The 23,035-nt window shown below is 35.4% G+C and overlaps 2 protein-coding genes across 2 annotated transcripts; both read right to left on the reverse strand.

Annotated features, from left to right (window-relative positions):
• Window positions 1–4,843: 4,843 nt before the first annotated feature.
• On the reverse strand, window positions 4,844–6,905 carry LOC108220774 (putative caffeoyl-CoA O-methyltransferase At1g67980). Its single transcript, XM_017394631.2, has 5 exons — window positions 6,760–6,905; window positions 6,559–6,644; window positions 6,332–6,476; window positions 5,412–5,543; window positions 4,844–5,324 (listed from the first exon to the last, which is right to left on the reverse strand). Exons 1-5 carry the CDS (start codon window positions 6,895–6,897, stop codon window positions 5,019–5,021), a joined length of 807 nt encoding a protein of 268 aa, XP_017250120.2. The 5' UTR covers window positions 6,898–6,905; the 3' UTR covers window positions 4,844–5,018.
• A 13,709-nt stretch (window positions 6,906–20,614) lies between these two features.
• LOC108220682 (trans-cinnamate:CoA ligase, peroxisomal) lies at window positions 20,615–22,742 on the reverse strand. The gene is made up of 2 exons (XM_017394520.2): window positions 22,421–22,742; window positions 20,615–22,293 (listed from the first exon to the last, which is right to left on the reverse strand). Exons 1-2 carry the CDS (start codon window positions 22,616–22,618, stop codon window positions 20,752–20,754), a joined length of 1,740 nt encoding a protein of 579 aa, XP_017250009.1. The 5' UTR covers window positions 22,619–22,742; the 3' UTR covers window positions 20,615–20,751.
• Between the last annotated feature and the right edge of the window lie 293 nt (window positions 22,743–23,035).

Genomic DNA, 23,035 nt, shown 5'->3' on the forward strand with positions numbered 1-23,035 from the left:
CAATTAGAGAGAGAAATGATTTTTTTATTAAAGAAATCAAATAAGGCATGACTAGTGGTGCCTTATTAATAAGGCATGGAATGAGTATCCTAGTGATTTAAGGCACCTCTGACACACTGCTGGAACACTAATTTATGTCACATTCCTTATAATTGGACTTAGGACATGAAATAGGGAAGCTGCTGGAATTGCTCTAAGCCCGCTCATTTAACTACTTTGGTAATCACGTGCTACTCTAAAATTATTAGAGCAAATGGTCAGACAACTACTTTAATCTCGAATTACTGTCTCCTTCCTTTTTGGCCGAGAAAGGGTGTTCCGTTCTCGTGCATTCAGAAGGAGTAGAAAAGCCGTCAAAAAATCGATCAGCCAGGCACGAATTCCATTATAAACATTTCCAAATCAGTGTAATCATTGTCCAAATGTTAATTGAATTTCAAATGCATGACCAGTTCTTGACAGCCCTTCTGTAACGATCCGGATTTTTTTAAAATCTATTTATTATTATAAAAGTGATTTTCTTCAAATAAAGAAATAAAATTTAATATTTTATTCCAGTTTAATGATGTTTCAAAATTTTATATTAAAGCCCGAGTTATTGTGTTATTGATATATGATTATATTTTCAAAACTGAATTTCATATTTTGTTTCTGAAAATTCTAGATGATATTATGTGAATATATGTGTCATGTGATTAAGTGGTTGGGGGGTGTATGGTTAATTATAAATATTATGCGAATATAATATGAATTTTTGTGAATTGTGTGTTATCTGATTTATTGAGTTGACTGCTGATACATGTTCGTATTTGAGAGATTTCAATTTCTACATGCTCAGGATAAAATATAGTTTATTCATATATTTTCATATTGATTTATGGATTGGTATGTGATTTTATAATCAATTTACAGATTTAATTGCGTCTATTTATATTTAATTGTTAATTATTTGATTTTTCTGAAAACCGTACACTCGTAACGGTGTGCGATTTTACTTCTTGGAAGTTTCGAGAAAACTCACCTTTAGGCTTTAGCCTAATTTGAATATTCCGGACACTTTTCGTGTTTTGATTTTTTCGATCCAGAGTACGGTTTTCCCCTGAGTCGGTCCAGCGGAGTTTTGCGGGGTATTTTAATTGCTGATAATTATGTGGTTGTCTCGATATACGTGAAAGCCAGATATTATTATATTACTTTTTATCGAAATATGTGCAAATGGGACCCGCGGACCAATTATTGATTTAAAATGCCCCGTTTTGTTATTTTTTTCGAAAACCGGTACCGATTGGACCCGCTTTATTAATATAAAACTGTTAAATATCGTACTTTCGTATCATAAATGATCCAAAAAGGTACCAATTATTCGTAAATATAAATAGACCTTTCTATAGCTTATTTTCACCCGTATAATTATTTCACCAGTTTCTTTTCACGAATTTCGAGAGAATACGAGCTGTGTTCTTCGTGTTCTTCATAATCAAACGAGGAGTTGAAGACGTTATTGAAATCTGATGGAGGTGTATGAATACTCGAATCGAAGCTTGTGAGGTGTAGAATTGTATTTCATCATTAGAAATAGTGCAGCAATCACGGGTAGGAAGTAATTTGAGGTTGAAAATTCAAAATTTTATGATGTTAATTATGAATTTTTGCAGTTGTTATTGTTTAATTGATTTGATGATTGTATCTTGTAGAGAATCTCCTGCCATTCGTTTTCATATATTATATGTCGATTTTTGACTTCCGTAACATATAGAAATTAAGGTTTGATTCTTGATATGTGTTCTTGCATGTTCTTAAGGTGTTCTTGAATAATTTTAATCGGAAATTGGGGATTTTTGTTTTGTTCAGGGAATAAGTTAGAGGCACCAGTACGTGTATATTGTCCCCAGGAGTCAAACCATGTGTTCGTTTTATGTGTGGGAACTGTATAAGCTCCGTCGGATTCTGGAAAAGAAGGCAGCGGCGTCGCTCTTTTTTTCCATTTTCTGACCGATTTAACACGTTGTCTGCTCATTCCAGCCACATGAGTGAGCTCCTGGAGGCCAAGAAGGCCGATTCCGCGGCGCGCGCGGGGGGTGTGTTTCGCCGACAAGAAATTGCGGTTTGAGCCCCCATATTTGTGAAGATGGTGACTTTAGGTCACCGTAGTTTCGGAACTTACACATGTGATACAAAACTTTCTAAACGTTACATTTTTAACCTTGCGTAAAAGTTTATAAAACTTTACAGTATAAACTTTTTCGTTTTAATTTTGTAAAATTATTTTTAAATGTTTATATTAATTTCAAAATTGGTTTTTAATCATTTCTTTATTAAAAAAAATCTAAATTAGTTTATTAATTAATTTTAATTAGTAATTAATTTTTTTAATTGGTCAATTAATTTAATTATTAATTGATGAATTAATTTGATTAATTATTAATTGATTTTAATTGATTAATTAATTGAATTTAATTATTCTTTTGATTTAAAAATTCCGAAAAATAGTTTTGAGTTTTGGAATATAGGATCGATCTAGGTGATGAGATCGTCAGCCCGAGATTATTATGTTTAATGTCCTTTAGAAGCAGACGAGACGGTGAAACATGTAATTATATTTTGTGCATATGCTTTTACGAACAATAATGTATTCATCGATATGATCTTACTTGATTAGGCGCAGAAACAATTAAACTACACGCAAATTTCACAAGCTTTGAGTTTGTGATTATTTCTATTGGTTAATATGCAGAGTGATACTCCCTCCGTTTCAAATTAGATGTCCACTTTCAAAAAATCACACAGTTTAAGAAAAGTAGTTGCTTACAAATTAATTGTATTAAATGATCATAACATGTAGTATGAGGTTGATCTAAGAAATATAAATAAGAGATATGTGGAGCAGAATTGATTTTGGAAATATGATTTTTCATTGAAAGTTGAAATGGATAACTAATTTGAAACATTTTTTTTTTCAAAAGTGGACATGAAAATTGAAGCGGGAGGAGTATATGGTAGTGCTGCCTCCCGATGGATGAAGGATTGTCTTTATCCATTTTTTGAAATTAATGAACGCGAAGAAGACATTAATAGAGGGTTTATGTTAAATTCTAGGGCTTTTCCTTGTAAGTTTGGTGATGTATAACTACAAAAATATCATGATCGAGTCCAAATACACGGAACTTCTTTATAATGAAGTTGATGATCAACATGAATTATGTATTTGAATTTATTTAAAGCTAAACACTATTTCATTCCTTCGATATTGGCATATTGCACTCCTCGTCATTTAAATTTTTGTGTTAAACGAAGGGATAAAGGGGACCTTGATAAATATAGCATTTCCATTTTAGGCTAGGCATATCATCCAGGTTAACTGATAAGGCATTAAGGTTACAATTATATAAATACACGCCTATGCAAGCATATAATTGGTGATTCGATGAAAAAGAGAGCATATATATCATTGGTGGTCGGTGAAGTAAGCAAAAGTTAGATTAAACAAAATAATAAATAAGCATGAAGGAGTTGTATTAGTATCGCACTACAAGAAAACCTGAAATTTCCAACGAAATTTCCCAACAGAAATGATTCCATTGTTATTTTCCAACGGAATGCCGATCAATTTTTGTATGCTTTAAGTCAAACAGTTAGCAACGGATTACCAACAGTTCACCTACCAAACATTATCAACGGAATATTCCGTTAGGAAACAGGGGCTTTAGCATCCGAATATCAACAGATTACCAACGACGTCTTTAGCATCTGAATTAACGGAATTGTTACGAATTTAGCAACGGAACTTCCGTTAGTAACTTGTTGTTTAGTTTGTAATATATAGTTGGTAATTCCGTTGCAAATCTGTCAAGAAAAGATAAAATAAGATTGAGATGGTGTATTAGTATTATCGTTGGTAATCCGTTGGTAAAGCAGAACGATCATATTTTATTTGTTGGAAAAACCGCTGGTAAAGTAGATCGGTCATTTAAATTTGTACTTGTCAGACCTTTACAGTTAAAAGGCTGAAAATGAAAAAAAATATATTTTAGTCACATAATCACTAAAAATGTGTGCAACTATAGAGGTGTGCAAATATCACTACCCTTCTCGATAAACTAGCCACAGGTGATCTAATGAACAGGTTTATTCAACCCGACTGACTGGCCTGATTTTTTATTCGGCAGTTATTCCAACCATCTAATTCATAAATAAATCGATCCGATCCATATCAAAGTTTCGATCGTGGTTCCAAGAGCCCCAGAACTAGCACGGCTGACTGTGACCAACTGGTGAACCAGCCCAGGCCGAATCAGGCACAACAATTTGTAAATCAGTCTAACCCGATCCAATTCACGAAAATACAGCATTGTTGAAAAAGTAGCAGTCACAGTTTAAAAGATTTATATATAGCATATTCTTTTTAGATCTATTTTTTTTTTGAAATAACTTTTTAGATCTATTATTCAATTAAGTGCTCGCTCTAGCTCACAGTTTTTAAGAAAGGAAAATTACATATAAAAATAACAAGATTCTACATCAATTGCATAAGCTCTAGCTCTACATCAATGAGGGTTAAGGAATAAATCACTCTACTAAATTTGTTAATTTTAGTTATTTATACTATTTATTTTTAATTATTTTGATTTTCTGGCACAATCCATTAATTAACTCGATAAATATTACAGTCAGCCAACATAGCTCCTAGCCATCTAACATATTATCTCTCTTTTTTCTTCTAAAAAAATGTAGAACCGTGAAATATAAATATATATGATTGTATTTTGAAAAAGTAGATCTAAATTACGTTTTTGTATAAATAATTCATTCTAATATTTCTAGAGTGTGCCCCCAGGCCCCCAACTTTACCCACAATAGATATTTATTAGATAATTTTAACTGCTTTTGCACGTAGCCCAGAACAATCACCAAGACAATGAAAGTACTAGGGAATAAGATAACACGAACACACAGCACGACTGAATCGGAAAAGAGCTATGCTCACACGATCGAGCACCAAACAATTAACAAACTGATAATCAGACAATGCGCCTGCACAAAGTGACTCCATCACCAATTGAAATCTGCGAAATCTCGATCCTGGGGTCCGAAGCTAGGCTGATGTTGAGATCAATCATAGCGCGCCTGCAACCAAGGAATCCCTCCATGTTGGTTATATGACTTCTGGCTTTTATGTCTTCCTCTTTATCTACTACAGCACCTAGCCATAATGTGTTATCGTACGCGATTGCACCTCCAAGCTTCACAAGTTTTACCAATTTTTCATGGTAATTTTTGTAGTTTGGTTTGTCCGCATCCACAAACACGAAATCAAATTGCTCCCCCTGTGTGCGCAATTATTTATCCAATTTATATTTTACAAATAATTACCACTCCAAGTTCTGAGATCTTTAATTACAAGAGCTGCTTACATTTTTTAGCAGCTCATCTAAAACAGGCAAGGCTTCTGACTCGATGAAGTCGATTTTATGGTCTACGCCAGCCTCACGAATGAATGGCAACCCAACTTCGTATGCCTCCCGACTTGGATCTACTGCTGTTATCTGCCAAAATCATACATCGCCAAGGACCATCTTACTAACTGTAGATAACCATTCCATCTAAAACCTTAAAGGTGTTAGAGCAAGTCCAATGCAATCTAATAAGTGGTGCCATTTCTATAATTTGAAATCAAATGCTAAAAATCTCAACTCCAATGGGGTTCTATACTTGGATGCAAATATGCATATATGCATCCTTGGTTCTAAATTTGAAACCAAGGATGCATTTATGCATCCATGCCACATCATCAACTAACTATAATTGGTATATATAGTGGTGAACTTTAAACAAAGTTTAGGAGAGAGGGACTAAAGTTACTTAATTTTGGAATTATTTGGATGCAAAATGCATCTAGCATTGGAGTTGAAGTTCTATTTTAGCAACAAAAAACACTTTTTGGTGCCAAATTATAACAATAGCTATAGCTATTTTGCATCTTGCATTGGACTTGCTCTTAGAGGAGGCCCTTTATGGATCTTATACTTTATATTTCAACACTCCCCCTCACTCGAAATCCCATTATTTGGGTTGAAGAGTGGATCATGGGCGCCCATTTTTGGGTATAAATTGCCTTCATGTCCATTTCAAATTGTGAGAATATTGGGGATGGCAGGGGCTCGAACGCGAGACCTCCCGTAAACCTCGCTGTGATACCATGTAGATAATTATTCCATCTAAAACCTTAAGGTGTTAGAGGAGGCCCCTTTGTTGATCTTATACTTTATATTTCAAGACTAACCACTTTGATTAGCTTGCAGATAAAAGATAAAGTTTACAGAAAAGATCATACCTTGCCATCATGAGGCAATGCTAGGGCAGTAGTAAGGAGAGAATAGCCAGTGAAAACTCCGATTTCTAATGTCTTTTTCGCGTTCATTAGTTTCAAAAGAATGGACAAAAACAACCCTTCATCTGGAGGAACTCCCATCATCGCCCTGTATATACATAATAAATATGATTACAGGTACTCTCATGCATGCATGTTTAGATAATGGGCGGGATTGTTAAAATAATTACTCCCAGTCATATTTTTTGCAGGTGGCTTCTCTTATTTCCTTGAGTTGCTTATGCTCTCTTCCTTTGGTACTCACATCATAGATGTACTACAAATATGAGATGTCCTTGTTAATTACTAAATCTTTAACTTAAAATATTAGTAATTAATTGCCAATTAGCTAGAAAAATGAATCATATATATGATTATAGTATCCAAATCACCTGTTGCAGAGCTTTACTCTTGAGAATTGTGTTGCATACTAGTGCATCTGCCATTGTCGCTCCACAGCTTGAAATATTATATAAACTTAAGTCATATTTATAGCAACTCATATTTATATCATCATCTGCCATCGCCATTGGTGGGCCTGGATTTTTATTTTTGTTGTTTGAATATTAAGCAGTCCCACTACTAAAATATACTCCCTCCGTCCCAGTCGCGACACGGACTTTAATGCTTCAATATAGTATAGTTCTGTAAATTATTTTTAAGATTTTCTTTTTTTGTATAAAAATATAACATTTATACTTTTATACAAAAAAAGAAAATCTTAAAAATAAGTTGTAGAACTATGTTTTATAAGAGTCTTAAAAAGCGTGTCGAGCAGTGAAAAAAAAACGTATACAATTGACTGGGATAGAGGGAGTATAGGTCAACGCGTAAACCGTGAATCCTGGCCTTACATCAAACCTACCAATTAAATCACAACGGTGAGTTTAGGCTAGGTTGTTTATGTAAAACATCATATGGTCCACTTCAGGTATTCCACTGTACTGCCTTATTTTTGGCGTGTATATTTGAAATTAATTACGATCGGACGCCCTACCCCTCCTCCAATTAATTTTTACAGATATGCACATGGAGTGTTTTCATTCTCTAATTATTTTTGAATTATATTTTAAAACGAAAGATGGAAACAAAGAATCTAGTACTAATCCACCAAGTTTAGATGTTTGGTCTCGGTTTGAATATATTTTCCTGAAGCAACTTTTATTCACTATTGCATTGCCAAGTGCATTGGGCACCATATTCGGCAAAGCTTTACGTCAATACTAATATTAAATTTCTCACTTTACATTACGGAGCTATACCTAGTATTCTGGTAATCCGGCATATACATATATATATATATATATATATATATATATAGAGTCATGCTCCAGTGAGAACCACTGTTATTGCGAGATATGAGATCTAATCTCAGCCACTCATTTAAATACATTATATTCATCTCTCACCATTCATTCAATATTTTATTATTTCAACATCTTCTAATTCAACTACCTATCACTTTCGACCACTGCTAAAATATAAAATCACCACCGTAAAATATAAAATCACCACCGGAATACTAAAAATCACCGCCAGAAAATTAAAATCACCACACCACCACCATCTAAAAACCACCACCACCACCCCCAAATCCGAAAAATCACCAAATACATGATAAAATCACCATCGGAAACCCCCAAATCTCAGAAATCAACACCAAGAAAATGAGAAATCAACATCAAAAAACGAAAATCACCACCATAAAAAAACAAAGCACCACATAAACAACCGGATACGCAATCATACCGCCACTCTTCACACCACCACGAGCAGCATCTCCGGCGAACACACCAACACTCTCCTCTATCCCTTTAACATCCTCCTCCCTCACTGCTCCCACTCACCAGTTGGATTCGCGTGTACTATAGCGACGACGGCAGCATTGAGGAATCGCGGTGGTTCGACTGGTGGAGGAGGTGGCGAGCCGCCGTGCACCAGCAACAGCAGCAAAAGAACGGAGGATGAAGAAGAGACTGCAACGGCTGGAGGTGGAGAGAGAAATGAGCAGGTGGTGAGCCGCTGCCGCGGTGCTAGAAGTCGCGACATACATGAGGGAGAGGGGAGAGAGAGCAGATCCGGTGGGGGTGGGTGGGTGGGTGGGTGCTGGGGGGTGTGAATGAAAGAGATGAATTATAAAATAAAGTTTTAAATGTGTGGTTATGATTTAATTTGAGGATAAAAATGTGTGGCTGAGATTAGATCTCATATCTCACACTTGTTGGGGTTCTCATTTGAGCACAAGCCTATATATATATATATATATATATATATATATATATATATATATGCCAACATTACAGAGAGGAACCTCTTATATGGAGTTACATTGCGCCACTATATATCATCAATTTTATTATAAATTTTGTTATTGAATACATATAAAACGTGATTATAATATAGAATACTATAAAATATATCTATTTTAAGTAATTTAACATTTAAAATTTGATTAAAAAAAGTATATTTTCGAAACTGATTCTACAATAGAATAATTCTGGATGATTATTATTCTGTTATAGAATCATGTTGAGATATTGCATAATTTTAGATGATTTTTGGAATAAAAAAAATTGTATAACTTCGTTTTCGGTTTAATAATCAAAATTTGTAATTATATTTCATAAAATATATAATAGAATATATATTATGTATATATTTATAATGGTGTGCTACGTAACTCCATATAAGAGGGTATGCTGTGGAGTGCTACCACACACACACACACACACACACACACACACACACACACACACACACATATATATATATATATATATATATATATATATTCTATTATATATTTTATGAAATATAATTTTAAATTTTGATTATTAAACCGAAAACGGAATTATACAATTTTTTTATTCCAAAGATCATCTAAAATTATGTAATATCTCAACATGATTCTATAACAGAATAATAATCATCCAGAATTATTCTGTTGTAGAATCAGTTTCGAAAATATACTTTTTTTAATCAAATTTTAAGTGTTAAATTACTTAAAATAGATTTATTTTATATTAGAATTTCTATTTTAAGTGTTAAATTTTAAGTGTTAAATTTTAAGAGTGGTTTCTATTTGATCATGAGCCTTCTTAAAATAAAAACTAGAAACCAGTTTCCCTACCACTATTTATGACTACGGGTATCACTAATTTATACTGCACTAATCACTGTTTTTATACAGTATGTAAACAACGATTTTTATTATCAAAATTGAGAGAATCTACTTATCTAAATTATTGATAATCGATTATAGATAATTAATTTCATCCGTAGGAAGGTTCTTGGTGGTAGGAAGCCACAAGAGAAGTTGTATGATGATGGTAAGTAGTCGTTAGTTTTGTAAGTTATGATGGAAAATGTATGTGACTATTGGTGATGATAGACAATGGTGGCAAGTCATAGAAACGTCTCGTAATGGTGGTAAGAGGTCCATTATTACGATTTGGGTGAAGATGATGGTCATATACGTTAGAACCCTTAGAACTCTTACCTTAATTCCAGTATTAATTGCGGTCCTGCAGCAGAACTGCACATGAAAAAAATGTCTTATATCTTGAAATTATTTTTGAACACACACAATGATGAAAAAAACATGTATTTAGATTTAGATCCTGAAAATCCATGTAAAATATAGGGTTCTATGTAAAATATAGGGTTCTGCAATAGAACTTTATTGGTTCTATGGTTCCATTTTAAGTATTGAATCTCTCTAGCGTGACACACACACAGAGATATGTGTGTGTGTGTGTCTATATATATATATATATATATAAAACCCGTGCGATGCATGGCGGATTTTTAATAGTTAATAATTTCTTATTTATGTTTACGTACCTTAATAATATATTCTAATTATATTTTTATTATTTATAATAACATTTATTTGTACATATAAATATTTTTTGTTATTATTAATATTTTTTCGAAGAATAAAAAAATAACATTAACAATAATTCTCATACCCAGCTCTTTCTTTGGGGTTCGAAAACTCATAATGTGGGGTTTTAGGTATGGGCATGAGAATAAAAAAAGTCCTCCCAAACACTAGGTATGGTTTTGGTTTATTTCATACCATACCTCATTCTTGATAACAACCAACCAAACGACTCCTTAGCAGTATCGTTGTGAAATATTAGAAAATTCAATCTAACGGGTCTAATTAATTTGATTTAAGTGATCGGAATGTTTATAATGCGTTATACCAGACTACAAACCAAGACCAAACTTTTGCATGTTTATCTTGCAAAAGTTTAGTTTTGGTTTGATAAGAGACTGGAAGCAGAATTAGGGGACATGGGTTAAACTGACAATAATTTCTTATGTTCTTTACTTACTAGAATCTACATTGCATTTCATATCAGAGCTAGCTGGTAGATTATTTATTTGTGAATTCAGTAACCTATCTAGATTTTAGATTGTTTTTGTGTGTAACGGGTGACACATCTTAAAAGAAATTCAATACCGGTCTTAGTTAGTCATAACACCTAGACTGTTTTTGTGTGTAACAGTTGATACTTGATACAACTTTAAAAAAATTAAACCTATCTTAGTCATAACACCTATTCACGTCTAGAGCATTATCTAGTTTTTTTCCTAACAATGAATTAGGTAGGGTTGTTGTAGAGATTACCTGAATTCTTCATTTTTGCCTTCATAATCGTGGAGATCGGATATGAACATATCCATGTCGATAGGATATTACTTGGGTGCAGGTCTGGGAAGGAAGTTAGATCCTTCTGGACACTTCAACTTAAAGCAATCTAGTTCAAAATTTTTATAAGGTCTCACAACTTGTTTCCAAAAGGTCATCTGCATGGATTATTATTTTCATTTTATTCTTTTGATTAATGGCATGAAGACTTGTACGAATATGTTATGTGTTATTGTATAAGACGTTAGTTTAGAATATGTTAAACAATTAAAGAACATGTATAGTCTCACTTATGGTAAGGATATATGTTGAATCCCCGCTCTTGTGTCCAATTTCGGTACCATATCCAAGAATGCTATTTGTTTTTAAAACTAAGAACCTGACACTTGGATTCAACAACAGTTCAAACTAAGAAACAGACAGTTGGATCCAACAGACATACTCACACTTAGGTAATATAGCAGCTAAATTAATTTAAAAGTAATTCAGAGACTAGAAATTAGATGAAATTATACTCTCTGAGTTTCAATATTGCTTCGCTATAATGTAAACTCTACTGATAAGTGGTAGTTACCAGCAGGTGACAGATAACCAACATTTTTTTAGAAAATGCACTATATAAGTCATTGCACGGAATTTTTTAGTTAACTGAGGCACCAAGGGCTCCTCTTACATTTCCTCCATTTGAAACTTGAATATGTGCTTGAAATGAGGAAGGTTGTAATGAACTAGCATTCTAGAAGTTTTTGTGCGTTAAACTTGGAATAATTCAAAGAATCATTCAACACGTTATGATTAGATGCTATTTCATATATGTATCTTCTACCATTTACTAGTCTTGTAGAGAAACAAGAACACTGAACCAAAAAAACCAATAAAGAGGACAAATGTTTCGTTAGATGTAGTACCAATGGAGATAGCTAATGTTCATAATATATAAGCGGTCTGAAGCAAAGAACTTTATCAAGGAGATCAAACATTATGGATAAATGAGCAAAGCTCTCTTAGCCAGGGCCTTATATACACTCCTTGTATACATGCATCTATGATTTCTGTAATTAGGTAGAGAACAATAAAGATGCCTTAGGATCATATTGAAAGGACAAAAAAGAAATAGAGTGGATCGGACTCAGTATACTATAATGCTCTTACATATAATGAGCTAGTTTTTGAGCCATATATGGAGCTGCGCTACTTTGATATGAAAACATGCATGTCTCACAACTTAAAAGTGTCATATTAGTACAATAGGTACAGTGCAAAAGTATTACCTTCTCAAAACCGTGATGGACAATTGGCAAAACTATTGGAGTAACAGGGGAACGGACGATAAGACTAGCAGTGCCCCACTTCAATCTTCTAATTGGTGTATCTTCTTGAGATACTTAATACTTTCCCTCCATGAATGTATACAATTGCTCATACAAAAGATAATAGAGATTGAAGAAAACTTCAAAACAAGCTTAGAAATAACGTATCACATGAACAAAGTTTCTTTTAGGTTACGTGGCTTATGAAGTAAGAACATTAAAAAGTATTAATGGAAAAGAGCAGAACTTAAATATTAAAAGAAATAAATTGGTAAGAGGCGGCATCTTAACAGTCCTAGTTTGCCAAAAAGATAAAGACACTTTCGAAGTGAGGGAGCATAACACTAAGATGAAAGGTGATTTAGTAGAATACCCATTCTCCATCACTTAACCAATCAAGAGCTTCATTCATATTTTCCTAATAAATCCCACCACCTCTTGTTATGGGTATGCATTTTCCGGGAGAATCATTAGTTGGAAAACTTTATTTGTAGAGCCAATTAAAAAAAAACGATTAAAACTACGAAAAAGGTTGGATGTGGGCATGTGGCTCTTCCCACATTAACCACCACACGTATAACTTTTAACAAAGTAAATAAACTACTAACTCGAAAAAGACGGCCAAAAATGTACGTGGTCCAGAGCAATGAAGTTGTGAACAGATGTTATGGTTTCACTCATATCATGGTGTAAAGCCAGCAAAGAGATGAAAAATATGACTTGTATAAAACTAAACAGAAGAGTTGTTCTAAAGGCTATATATAGAAAACATGAATGGACTAGCTCCACTACTCTCTAACTAACTTCTAACAACTTGCTGTGTACAGCTGGAATATCTAACTGAATATTTACAAGTAATATAAATATATATGTCTCAATATCCCCCCCTCAAGCTGGACTTAAGGTGGATCAAAATGAAGGCCAAGCTTGATGCTTAAAAACTTGTGATGAGCAGCATCCAATGGTTTTGTGAGAATATCTGCCAATTGAATAAAAGTGCTGATATGAACAATCTGAAGAAACTGAGATTGAACATATTCTCGGATGAAATGACAATCAATCTTGAGATGCTTAGTACGCTCCTGAAATATTTGATTTTCTGCAATGTGTTGAGCTGAGGTGTTGTCACAATAAAGATTGATTGGTCTAGGAACAGTAATATGTAAATCCTGCAGCAGACCTTCAAGCCAAATGATCTCAGATGTAGTATAGCTCATGCTTCTATATTCAGCCTCTGCACTACTTTTGGAAACAGTCTTCTGTTTCTTAGTTTTCCAAGACACAAGAGAGGAACCCAAGAAAATAGCATAACCTGATAAAGACTTGGCAGAGAATGAGCAAGTGCCCCAGTCTGCATCAGAATATGCAGTTAACTGAATAGGAGTATTAGCCTTGTAAAACAAGCCAACATTTAATGTGCCTTTCAGATATTTCAGAACATGTAAAGCAGCATCATAATGTGGCTGAGCAGGTTCTTGAAGAAACTGGGAAAGCTGTTGCACAGCATATGATATATCAGGTCTTGTGAGATTTAGATAAAGTAATTTTCCAATGATTCTTCTGTAAACTTCTGGATCAGGTAACTTAGGAACATCTTTAGTACTTAAGTGCAGACCTTTAGACAAAGGGAAAGGTGCTGGATTGCAATCTGTAAGATTAGAATCTGCCAAAAGGTCCAAAATGTACTTCCTTTGATTGAGCTGAATTCCCTCATCAGTTCTTAATACTTCTATACCAAGAAAATACTTCAAATTTCCCAGATCCTTGATAGTAAATTTTTGATGAAGAGAACTCTTAATCTGATCAATCTCTTCAATGTTATTTCCAGTGACCAAAAGGTCATCAACATACACAACAATTGCTGTAAAGGACTCACCACACTTCTTAACAAACAAAGAGTAGTCCTGTGAAGACTGCACATAATCTTGGCTGATAAGAAAAGAAGAAAGTTCTTTGTTCCATTCCCTAGATGCTTGTCTTAAGCCATACAGAGATCTTCTTAGTTTACAAACAAGACCTGGTTTTGCCTTAGAATAACCAGGAGGAGGAAGCATATATATATGTCTTCAGTCAAATAACCATGGAGGAAGGCATTATTAATGTCTAGTTGTTTTAAATGCCAACCTGAAGCAGCAGCCAAAGCAATAAGAGTTCTAACAGTAGTGAACTTAGCAACAGGGCTGAAAGTATGTTTAAAATCTTTTCCTTTAATTTGTTTGTCTCCTCTAGCAACCAATCTTGCCTTACATCTTTCAACACTGCCATCAGGATTGAATTTTGTCTTAAACACCCACTTACAATCTATAGTATGTGCATCAGGAGGCAAAGTAGTGAGATCCCAAGTCTGATTATCCTCAAGAGCCTTTAATTCTGCATCCATAGCAGCTACCCAAGTAGGATCATGCTTAGCGACATCATAACATGATGGTTCTACTGGTGAAGTGAGAACATTATTAAGACTAACAAAATAGTCTGTAGTATCTACAGAATGAGCCTGAGAAGGTTTACTAAGAACATAAGAATCAAACCTTTTTGGCACATTAGTCACTCTAGTAGACCTTCTCAAATTAGAAGTACCCAAACTTGGAGATTGAGTAACAGAGTCAGATGGCTCAGAAGTAGAAGTGTGGGATGAAGTATGAGAAGTAGAAGGAGTCAAGGGCACATGAAAATGTGGTATTGAAGGAGAATCAGACTGAGCAGAATTCTCAGAATTATCAGGGGATGTATGTGTTTCAGGTACCTGATGATCAATATTAGCAGGATTGACCAAAGGTAAACTAGGACAGGTTGGCTTGGAGGGTGTGTGATCAGTATCAGATGTTAGTTTGAAAGGAAAAATTGTTTCCTTAAACAAAACATCTCTGCTAAGAAACATTTCTTGAGTTTCTAAGTCATAAAGCTTGTAACCTTTTTAAGCATATGGATATCCAAGTAAAATGCATTTCTTAGCTCTAGGTGCAAATTTGTCTGATGTTTTGACAGCAGCAAAACATAAACAGCCAATGACTCTTAAAGTAGTGATATCAGGAGGCTTTTTCATAAGTATTTCATAAGGAATTTGCCAAGATAATACAGAACTGGGCATTAAATTGATCAGATATGTAGCAGATAACAAGCAGTCACCCCAAAACTTCATAGGTAAATTACCATGAATCCTGATAGCTCTAGCAGTTTCTAAAAGATGTCTGTGTTTTCTCTCAATCCTACCATTTTGTTGAGGAACCCCTGGTAAACTCCTTTGGTGAATTATCCCTTTAGAAAGAAACATTGATGTACAATATTCTTTCAAAATTTCTGTGCCATTATCACTTCTAATATTCTTAACTGTAGTACCAAAGTGATTAGACACATATTCTAAAAAACCAGCAAGAATGTGAGCAACTTGATCCTTAGTGACCAACAAATGTGTCCAAGTCACTCTGCTATGGTCATCTAAGATAGTAAGAAAATACTTGCAACCAGTAATGGTAGGGATTCTATAAGGACCCCATAAATCTACATGCAAAAGATTAAAAACAGCAGGAGCTCTAGAATGTGAATCATTAAAAGGCAATTTGTGATGTTTTGCCAGAATACAAGACTCACAAGAAAAATCTTTCAAAGCACCAGAATCAAACAAATTCATATGTTTCATTTTGCTTTTCTATCTGCTGGACAATGTGATATGCCTTAAGAACAGTTGGCAGAGGTTCCATGCTTAACATATTTGTCTTAACAGAATCATAATTCTTATTCAATCCAGAGATAAACTGAATCAATTTCGTAGTTTCTTCAGCCTCTAAAACTGTTTTCAAGTTAGCCTTACAAGGACAAACAAGATGATTACCTTCAAGAACCTGAAGTTTATCCCAAACAGATTTCATTTTCCCAAAATACTCAGCAACACTCATATTATCTTGTTGAATCTTGACAAGAGCAGTATGCAATTCATAGAGCAAAGGAGCATTGGACTTACCAAATCGCTCAGTAACATCACTCCAAAGTTCATAAGCAGAAGTAGCAAACATTAAGCTATCAGAAATTACTTGTTCCATAGAAGAGGTTAGCCAGGACATCACCATATAATCATTGCGGATCCATTTGTTATAGTCAGGTGAAGATTCATCTGGCTGAGGAAGAGATCCGTCAATGAAACCGAGCTTGTTCTTTGCTCCAAGCGCCATTTTCACACTGCGATGCCAATTGATGTAATTATCACCAGAAAGAAGCGAAGTGCCTAGTTGTTGGCGAGGATTATCACCAGAAGAGAGATAGTAGGGATCATTATAATTCACAGCTTGATTCTGTGAATTAGAGTAGTGTTCATTGTGAGAAGATTCACCGGTAAAATTCGCCATAGCAAGCAAACTTAGGTCAAGAAATGAGATCTGAAAACGATGCAAATCTCAAGAAATCAACAAAATCAAGAAACACAATCTCGATAAAGATTGAATCGAAGCAAACGAAACAGAGAATGCGGAAGAACAGTAGTAAAAGCGAGGATCGATTACGCTATGGCTCTGATACCATGAACAGATGTTATGGTTTCACTCATATCATGGTGTAAAGCCAGCAAAGAGATGTAAAATATGACTTGTATAAAACTAAACTTGTTACAGAAGAGTTGTTCTAAAGGCTATATATAGAAAACATGAATGGACACAACATAAAAATATATATATAAAAATATAAAAATATATAAATATATAAAATATATATATATAAAAATATGAATGAACAGTATGAAGTAACTAATCTCATATATTTAAGTGCTAGCATACGAATTAATTATAAGAAGGAATGAAAATATAAAAATGATAAAAGAAAGATAATCACACACCAAGCGTGAAAAAGTAAGATAGAGGCAAATTTTTGAAACATATGTCTTGAGTAGCTAGTGCCTATCGTGCTAACCTCGGACTAGGGCTGCACATGGGCTGGGTTGGGCCGGTTTCGGCCATTCAAGCGACCCAACCCATTTAGTACGGGTTAGAAAAATTTAACCCATTAATCATAAAAAGAATTAGAAACCCAACCCTACTAATTGTATGACGGGTTGGGTTGGTTAGGGTAGGGTTGATCGGGTTGAAAATTTTGCAAGATAAGCATAATCCAAAATATGTTTTGCACCATTTTGTTGTATACAATTAGCAATAACATAGGACACTGCACCGGTACAAAATATCAGGTGCTTTTAGAGTGCAATGTGAGTCGTTTGATTTGAACTATAAAGCTTTATTTCTAATTGTTTCTGCACACTGCACTACACTCACTGCACATTCTATCATCAAATAAGTAAATATAGTTCCGTAAGCAACCAAAAATATTCTACTCCCTCCGTCTCTTATTACTTTTCCTGTTTCTCTCTAGCACGTTTGCCAATACACACTTTTGATCCTTAATATCATTAATTTTGTATTAGTATTAAATATAAAAACTTCATTGTATTAAAGTACTCGTGAATACGAATTCAACAATATCACTCACGACTATATTTAGTCTTATAGATTAGATGTAAATTAGTAATTAGTCTTATGTTATGAACAGTCCCGACATATCAAACGAGAAAAGAATAAAGAAACGGAGGGAGTATCAGAGTGTTTATATTTTGACCGGGTTGGGTTGGTTTAGGGTTTTTAAAAGTCATATTTCGACCCAACCCATTATAAACGGCTCAACCAAAAATCAACCCAATTAACCCACGGTTTGGAATGGGTCGGGTTAGTCGGCCTAGTTCAAGGTTGGGTTGGGTTGGTTTGAACGGGTTGGACAACCCATGAGCAGCCCTGCCTCGGACCACTTGTGGGAAAACCTTTAAATCCCCGTATAACAGGGTCATCTAACTATACGGGGTCATCTAACCTGCATTGCAATATGATAAGAGTGAAGGGTCCTGTTCCTTGACAACCGCGTGTTAAATAAGGGTATCTAACACACTGTACGGGGGCCGTTAGATCTATATTTCAAAGGCTCAGATTCAATCTGAGATTTTAATGTATCCGCTATAAAAAACCGGGGATAGGGAAAACTCCCTTCCGCGGTAAATAACCGCGGATAGGGAGTTTTCCCTTCCGCGGAAAATAACCGCGGATACATTAAAAACCCAAAATTGGATCTGAGCCCTTAAAATATAAATTCAGTGGCCCCGGTACAGTGTGTTAGATACCCTTATCTAACACGTGGTTGCTGTAGAACAGTACCCAAGAGTGAAATTGAAGAAACAAAAGTAATGATTGTTGAGTAATTGAAAGAAGATGGGGGTTGACGTGGACATTTGATTGCTAACAATAATGAGAGGAACGCCTTTGGGTCTGGAGCGTGAGGAGACGCAAAAGGGCATGAAAATTGTGAAGATGGTGTGGTTGAGAAAAGTAGCCAATGTTTTTGAAAATGAACCAACTCCTCCGATGACTATCTTTTTGGGAACTCCTCTCATGTGCTTCGCCGACGCTGCTCACTCCGTACCCATCAATCTTTTCTTTTTCTAGGCTTTTTTTCTTTTTTACTTCAATTTCTGAATACAATACAGAGCACCCACTAGAAATCAGTCTCCACTCGCCCTTTTCACTTCCAAAATATATATTTTCTCGTAAGATGATTTTTCTTTTTGTCGATTGACTTGACCTCGAGGAAAACTCTCATAATATATTTTGGTAAAATTAATTGAAGGTAGGGTGATTTTTTTATTAAAAAGAAACAAAACTAGTTACTTATGTGAAAGTAATGTTTTCAAATCTATGCATGATTTTGATTTTTTACTTCTCGAATCTCCTTAATTTAAGTTGAAATTGTTTTTTTACGTGGAAAAAATGAAGGAGATATATTTTGTTATATTAGATAGGAGGTTAGGGCCGTATGGAAGGGGATGATAGTAGATGGGGATGATAGTATGTAGGACAGGTAAATAGTGTTGCTTAAATCAATCATCTAAGCCATCCCGTCATATGTTATGGGCGTGTTTTCCTTCCTCAATAGTTATGCAACAAGTTGGAAGTGTTAATGTCAAATGTGAAAGCCGGGAATTCGATGGATGGGTTGGGATAAAATGTGCTACCTAAAAAAATCGAGGGGATAAGATTATGATGAGTTAGAGAGTTTAACATCGCAATATCGAGAAACAAGTGAATTTAGCATAATGGGATTTTGACAAGTTAAAGAGTTTAACGTCCATATGCTAGGAAAGCAAGCATGGAGGTCGATAACGGAACCTCATTCGTTAGTGACCAGGTTACTTAAAGCTAGAACTACTATTTTCTATAATTTAAATTTTTGATCAAATACTATCCGATATGAATTTCATGAAAAAAAATTCATATTAAATTTTCTTCAAATACTAGAAGATTTGAATTAAAAAAGAAAAAAGAAAAAAAGGATACTAGTGAAATACACCTTCATTTTGTATATTGGATCAACTTCCGCATGTAATTGGGCCTTCCATGAAATAAATAAAAAGAACCGTGAAAAGGATTTGAGTAGACAAAGGACATCCAATTGAATATGCTCTGAGCTTTGTATGTATTTGTTTTTGTCAAATGAAGTAAAACCGTTGGCGAGCAAATTCGAGCTCAAACTTACTTCCGATACAAATTCAGAAACTCAAGTATATAACCGATTGGATTTATTTTTAAATCACATGAATAATATTTAATACAAAATTTTGTACTACTGTATAAAATAACATGATAATTGAGGTGAGCTATTTTAATTGATGTTATTTATATTCTAAAGAATTAATTTTAACAAAAACTTGACACATCATTTATTAAAACAAATTACCGAATTTTATGCATAAATCATTTTCTTTTACAAACACCAATTTTCTTTACTAGAAGCCTCAATGAATCAGATCGCTAATTCCGACAGAGCAGCCTTATTTGAAGTTTGATAATTAATATGGTTGAAGCTGCAGAAATCTTAGAGCAACTCCAATAGCTTAGCTATTTGGAGTCTTAAACCAAAATACGAAGAATATGAGAAAATAATCCACTCCAACAGTATCCTAATCATTCTTTAAATCACTAAAATCCATTAGCCATGCGGCCCATGTCTTATATTTAGCTAACCTCTCTCCTCTCCTAAATCTTATTTTATAATACATTTTGAAAACAAATATGACTTTTAATAATAAAATAGTATATAAGGAATGAATATAAGAAATATTGTTGGAGATGAGAATAACTATTATTATCTTAAGTCATTAGGATCCAATATTTAATATTATATTTAAAAATGTGCTAAGATGGTGCTGGAGATGCTCTTAACAGCTAGTGAAGCACAACTAAAGTTTACAAAATGTTTTATGAAAAAGGAGTAAAGTTTATATAAAAATGTTCATATATCATATTTAGCTCTAGGAAAAACATGCCTTATAAGCAAACAATAGTGGTACCAACAACCCATATTTGATGTATAATACAAGAAATCATATAATCTCAAAGACGAGACATGGCCAGAACTTGGTCGTGAGTTTCATGTCCATTGTAATTTGGTCGGCTGTTTCCTTTGTTTGTCGGTTTCTTGGCTGCTGGTTTCTCGGAGATGACCAGAGTCTTTGCAATTTCTCTGAGCTCAGTCTTTCTTGGTTTTCCTGTTGCCGTTTTTGGTATTTCATTTAGAAACTGAATCTTCTTGGGGACCATATATTTTGGCAAATTTTGGTGACAATGCTTCAGCAGATCCTCCTCCTGTAGTTTGTTCTTGTCTGTGGTTTTCGCAACAACGAAGGCGCAGGGGCTCTCGCCCCATCGCGGATGGGGCATGGCCACCACCGCGGCCTCGATGACACTCGGGTGTTTGTAAAGAATGGACTCTAGTTCGACACTGCTTATGTTTTCACCACCAGAGATAATGACATCTTTGGACCTGTCCTTGATTTCAAGGTAGCCGTCGGGGTAGATTACCCCGACGTCGCCTGTCAAGAACCAGCCTTGCTTGAAGGCCTTTTGTGTGGCGACTTTGTCTTTGAAGTAGCCTTTCATGATACTGCTACCACGGAGAACTATTTCCCCCATTGTCCTGCCATCATGAGGCACACTTTGCATCGTGCTCAAGTCTTTGACATCGACATCGGCCAAGGTGAGTATACTGACCCCCTGACGAGCCTTGAGTTTGGCCTGCTCTTGTCGCGGCAGGATGTTCCATTTAGCCTGCCACTCGCAGACCAGAGCAGGCCCGGTGGCCTCGGTGAGGCCATAGGCATGCATGACATGGAAACCGAGGCGTTCCAACTTTTCCAGGAGGGGCGCTGGCGGGGGCGCCCCTCCAGTAAGTATATTTACCGGATTACTGATATTGCGTTTCTCCTCGGGTTTTGCCTCAAGGAGAATAGTGAAAACAACAGGAGCGCAGCACATGTGCGTGACCTTGTGCTGCGCAATGGCAGAGTACATTTCTTGAGCAGTCGTGTTGCGGATGCATATGTTGGTGCCGCCGCGTGCAGCCACTCCCCATGTGAAGGTCCAGCCATTACAATGGAACATAGGGAGGGACCACAGATACACAGGCTCCGTCCCCATTTCCCACCCCTGGATCAAACTCATGGTACTCAAAAAAGCGCCTCTATGACTATACACCACTCCTTTGGGCGCTGAGGTGGTTCCAGAGGTGTAATTGAGCGCTATCGCGTCCCACTCGTCTTGCAGCTCCTCAGGGACGTAGCTAGGATCTCCATGGCGGACAAGTTGTTCGTATTCCAGCTCTCCCAGACGGATTCCAGTGGGGGAATCAATGTCATCAATGACGATGACCAGAGGAAGGCACGAATAATTCTGGGAGATGAGGAGGCGGAGGGCATCACGGGCAACAGGCACGTATTCGTAGTCCACAAACAACATTTTTGCTTCAGAGTGACGGAGAATAGTAGCTATGTTGTTGGCATCCAGCCTAGTGTTAATGGCGTTGAGGACAGCGCCAGCCATGGGCACTGCAAAGTGCATTTCATACAATGCAGGAGTGTTTGGTGCTAAAACGGACACCTATTCATTCAATTTCACAAAAACATAAATCAATTAATCATCAAATATTAGCCATTTAGGCAATCTAAAAGGTGACTTCTTGTTTAAAGTAAAGAAGTAGATTACAACTGAGAAGTAAATAAGTTACCACGTCGTTTTTGGTAATGTTGAGGGAACGAAGAGAGGAGGAGAGACGACAGCAGCGCTGATAAGTCTGGAGCCAGTTAAAGCGAACATTGGCATATATAACAGAGGCCCGGTTGGCATAAACCATAGAAGCTCTCTTCAAGAAGGTGGTAGGAGTGAGTGCTACATAATTGGCTCCACACTTGCTTAGCTCATCCATTATGTATATAGATATGTCTGTATATATATGGATATGGTTTGTGTTTATAAATGCTGCCTAGCTAACTGGGTTAACAAGAGCAAGGAAGATATAAAGATTTTGAAGTGAGTAAGGAGAAGGGAGATGTCAGGTGTTTTTATAGGAGGGAAAGAAAAGGATAAAAAGGCGAAGGAGTGCAGGATGTTTAGGTGGAAGTGAGAGTGAGGTGAATATTTCCCGGAAATTAACAGGAAGAGGAGTAGTTTGAACATGGACTTTTTGACTAGAAATACATATGGATGGATGGATGGATTTCTCTGCTCATGCTTTCATATCTTCTGCTTCTTGGCTGCTTGACTTAACCACTTTATTCTTCCACTCTCTTAACTTCTTGTAACCAATTCACCACACAAACTTATTACTATCATTACTTTTTAC

Source organism: Daucus carota, chromosome 5, assembly GCF_001625215.2.
Source record: "Daucus carota subsp. sativus chromosome 5, DH1 v3.0, whole genome shotgun sequence".
Lineage (NCBI taxonomy): Eukaryota > Viridiplantae > Streptophyta > Magnoliopsida > Apiales > Apiaceae > Daucus > Daucus carota.

Coding starts and splice junctions, on each gene's coding strand:
- LOC108220774 (XM_017394631.2), bottom strand. CDS start 6,897: ATGGCGATGGCAGATGATGATATAAATATGAGTTGCTATAAATATGAC. Junction 6,477..6,558: donor TGCAAAAAATATGACTGGGA/GTAATTATTTTA, acceptor ATGTATATACAG/GGCGATGATGGGAGTTCCTC. Junction 5,325..5,411: donor TAGATGAGCTGCTAAAAAAT/GTAAGCAGCTCT, acceptor TTGCGCACACAG/GGGGAGCAATTTGATTTCGT.
- LOC108220682 (XM_017394520.2), bottom strand. CDS start 22,618: ATGGATGAGCTAAGCAAGTGTGGAGCCAATTATGTAGCACTCACTCCT. Junction 22,294..22,420: donor ACATTACCAAAAACGACGTG/GTAACTTATTTA, acceptor TTGAATGAATAG/GTGTCCGTTTTAGCACCAAA.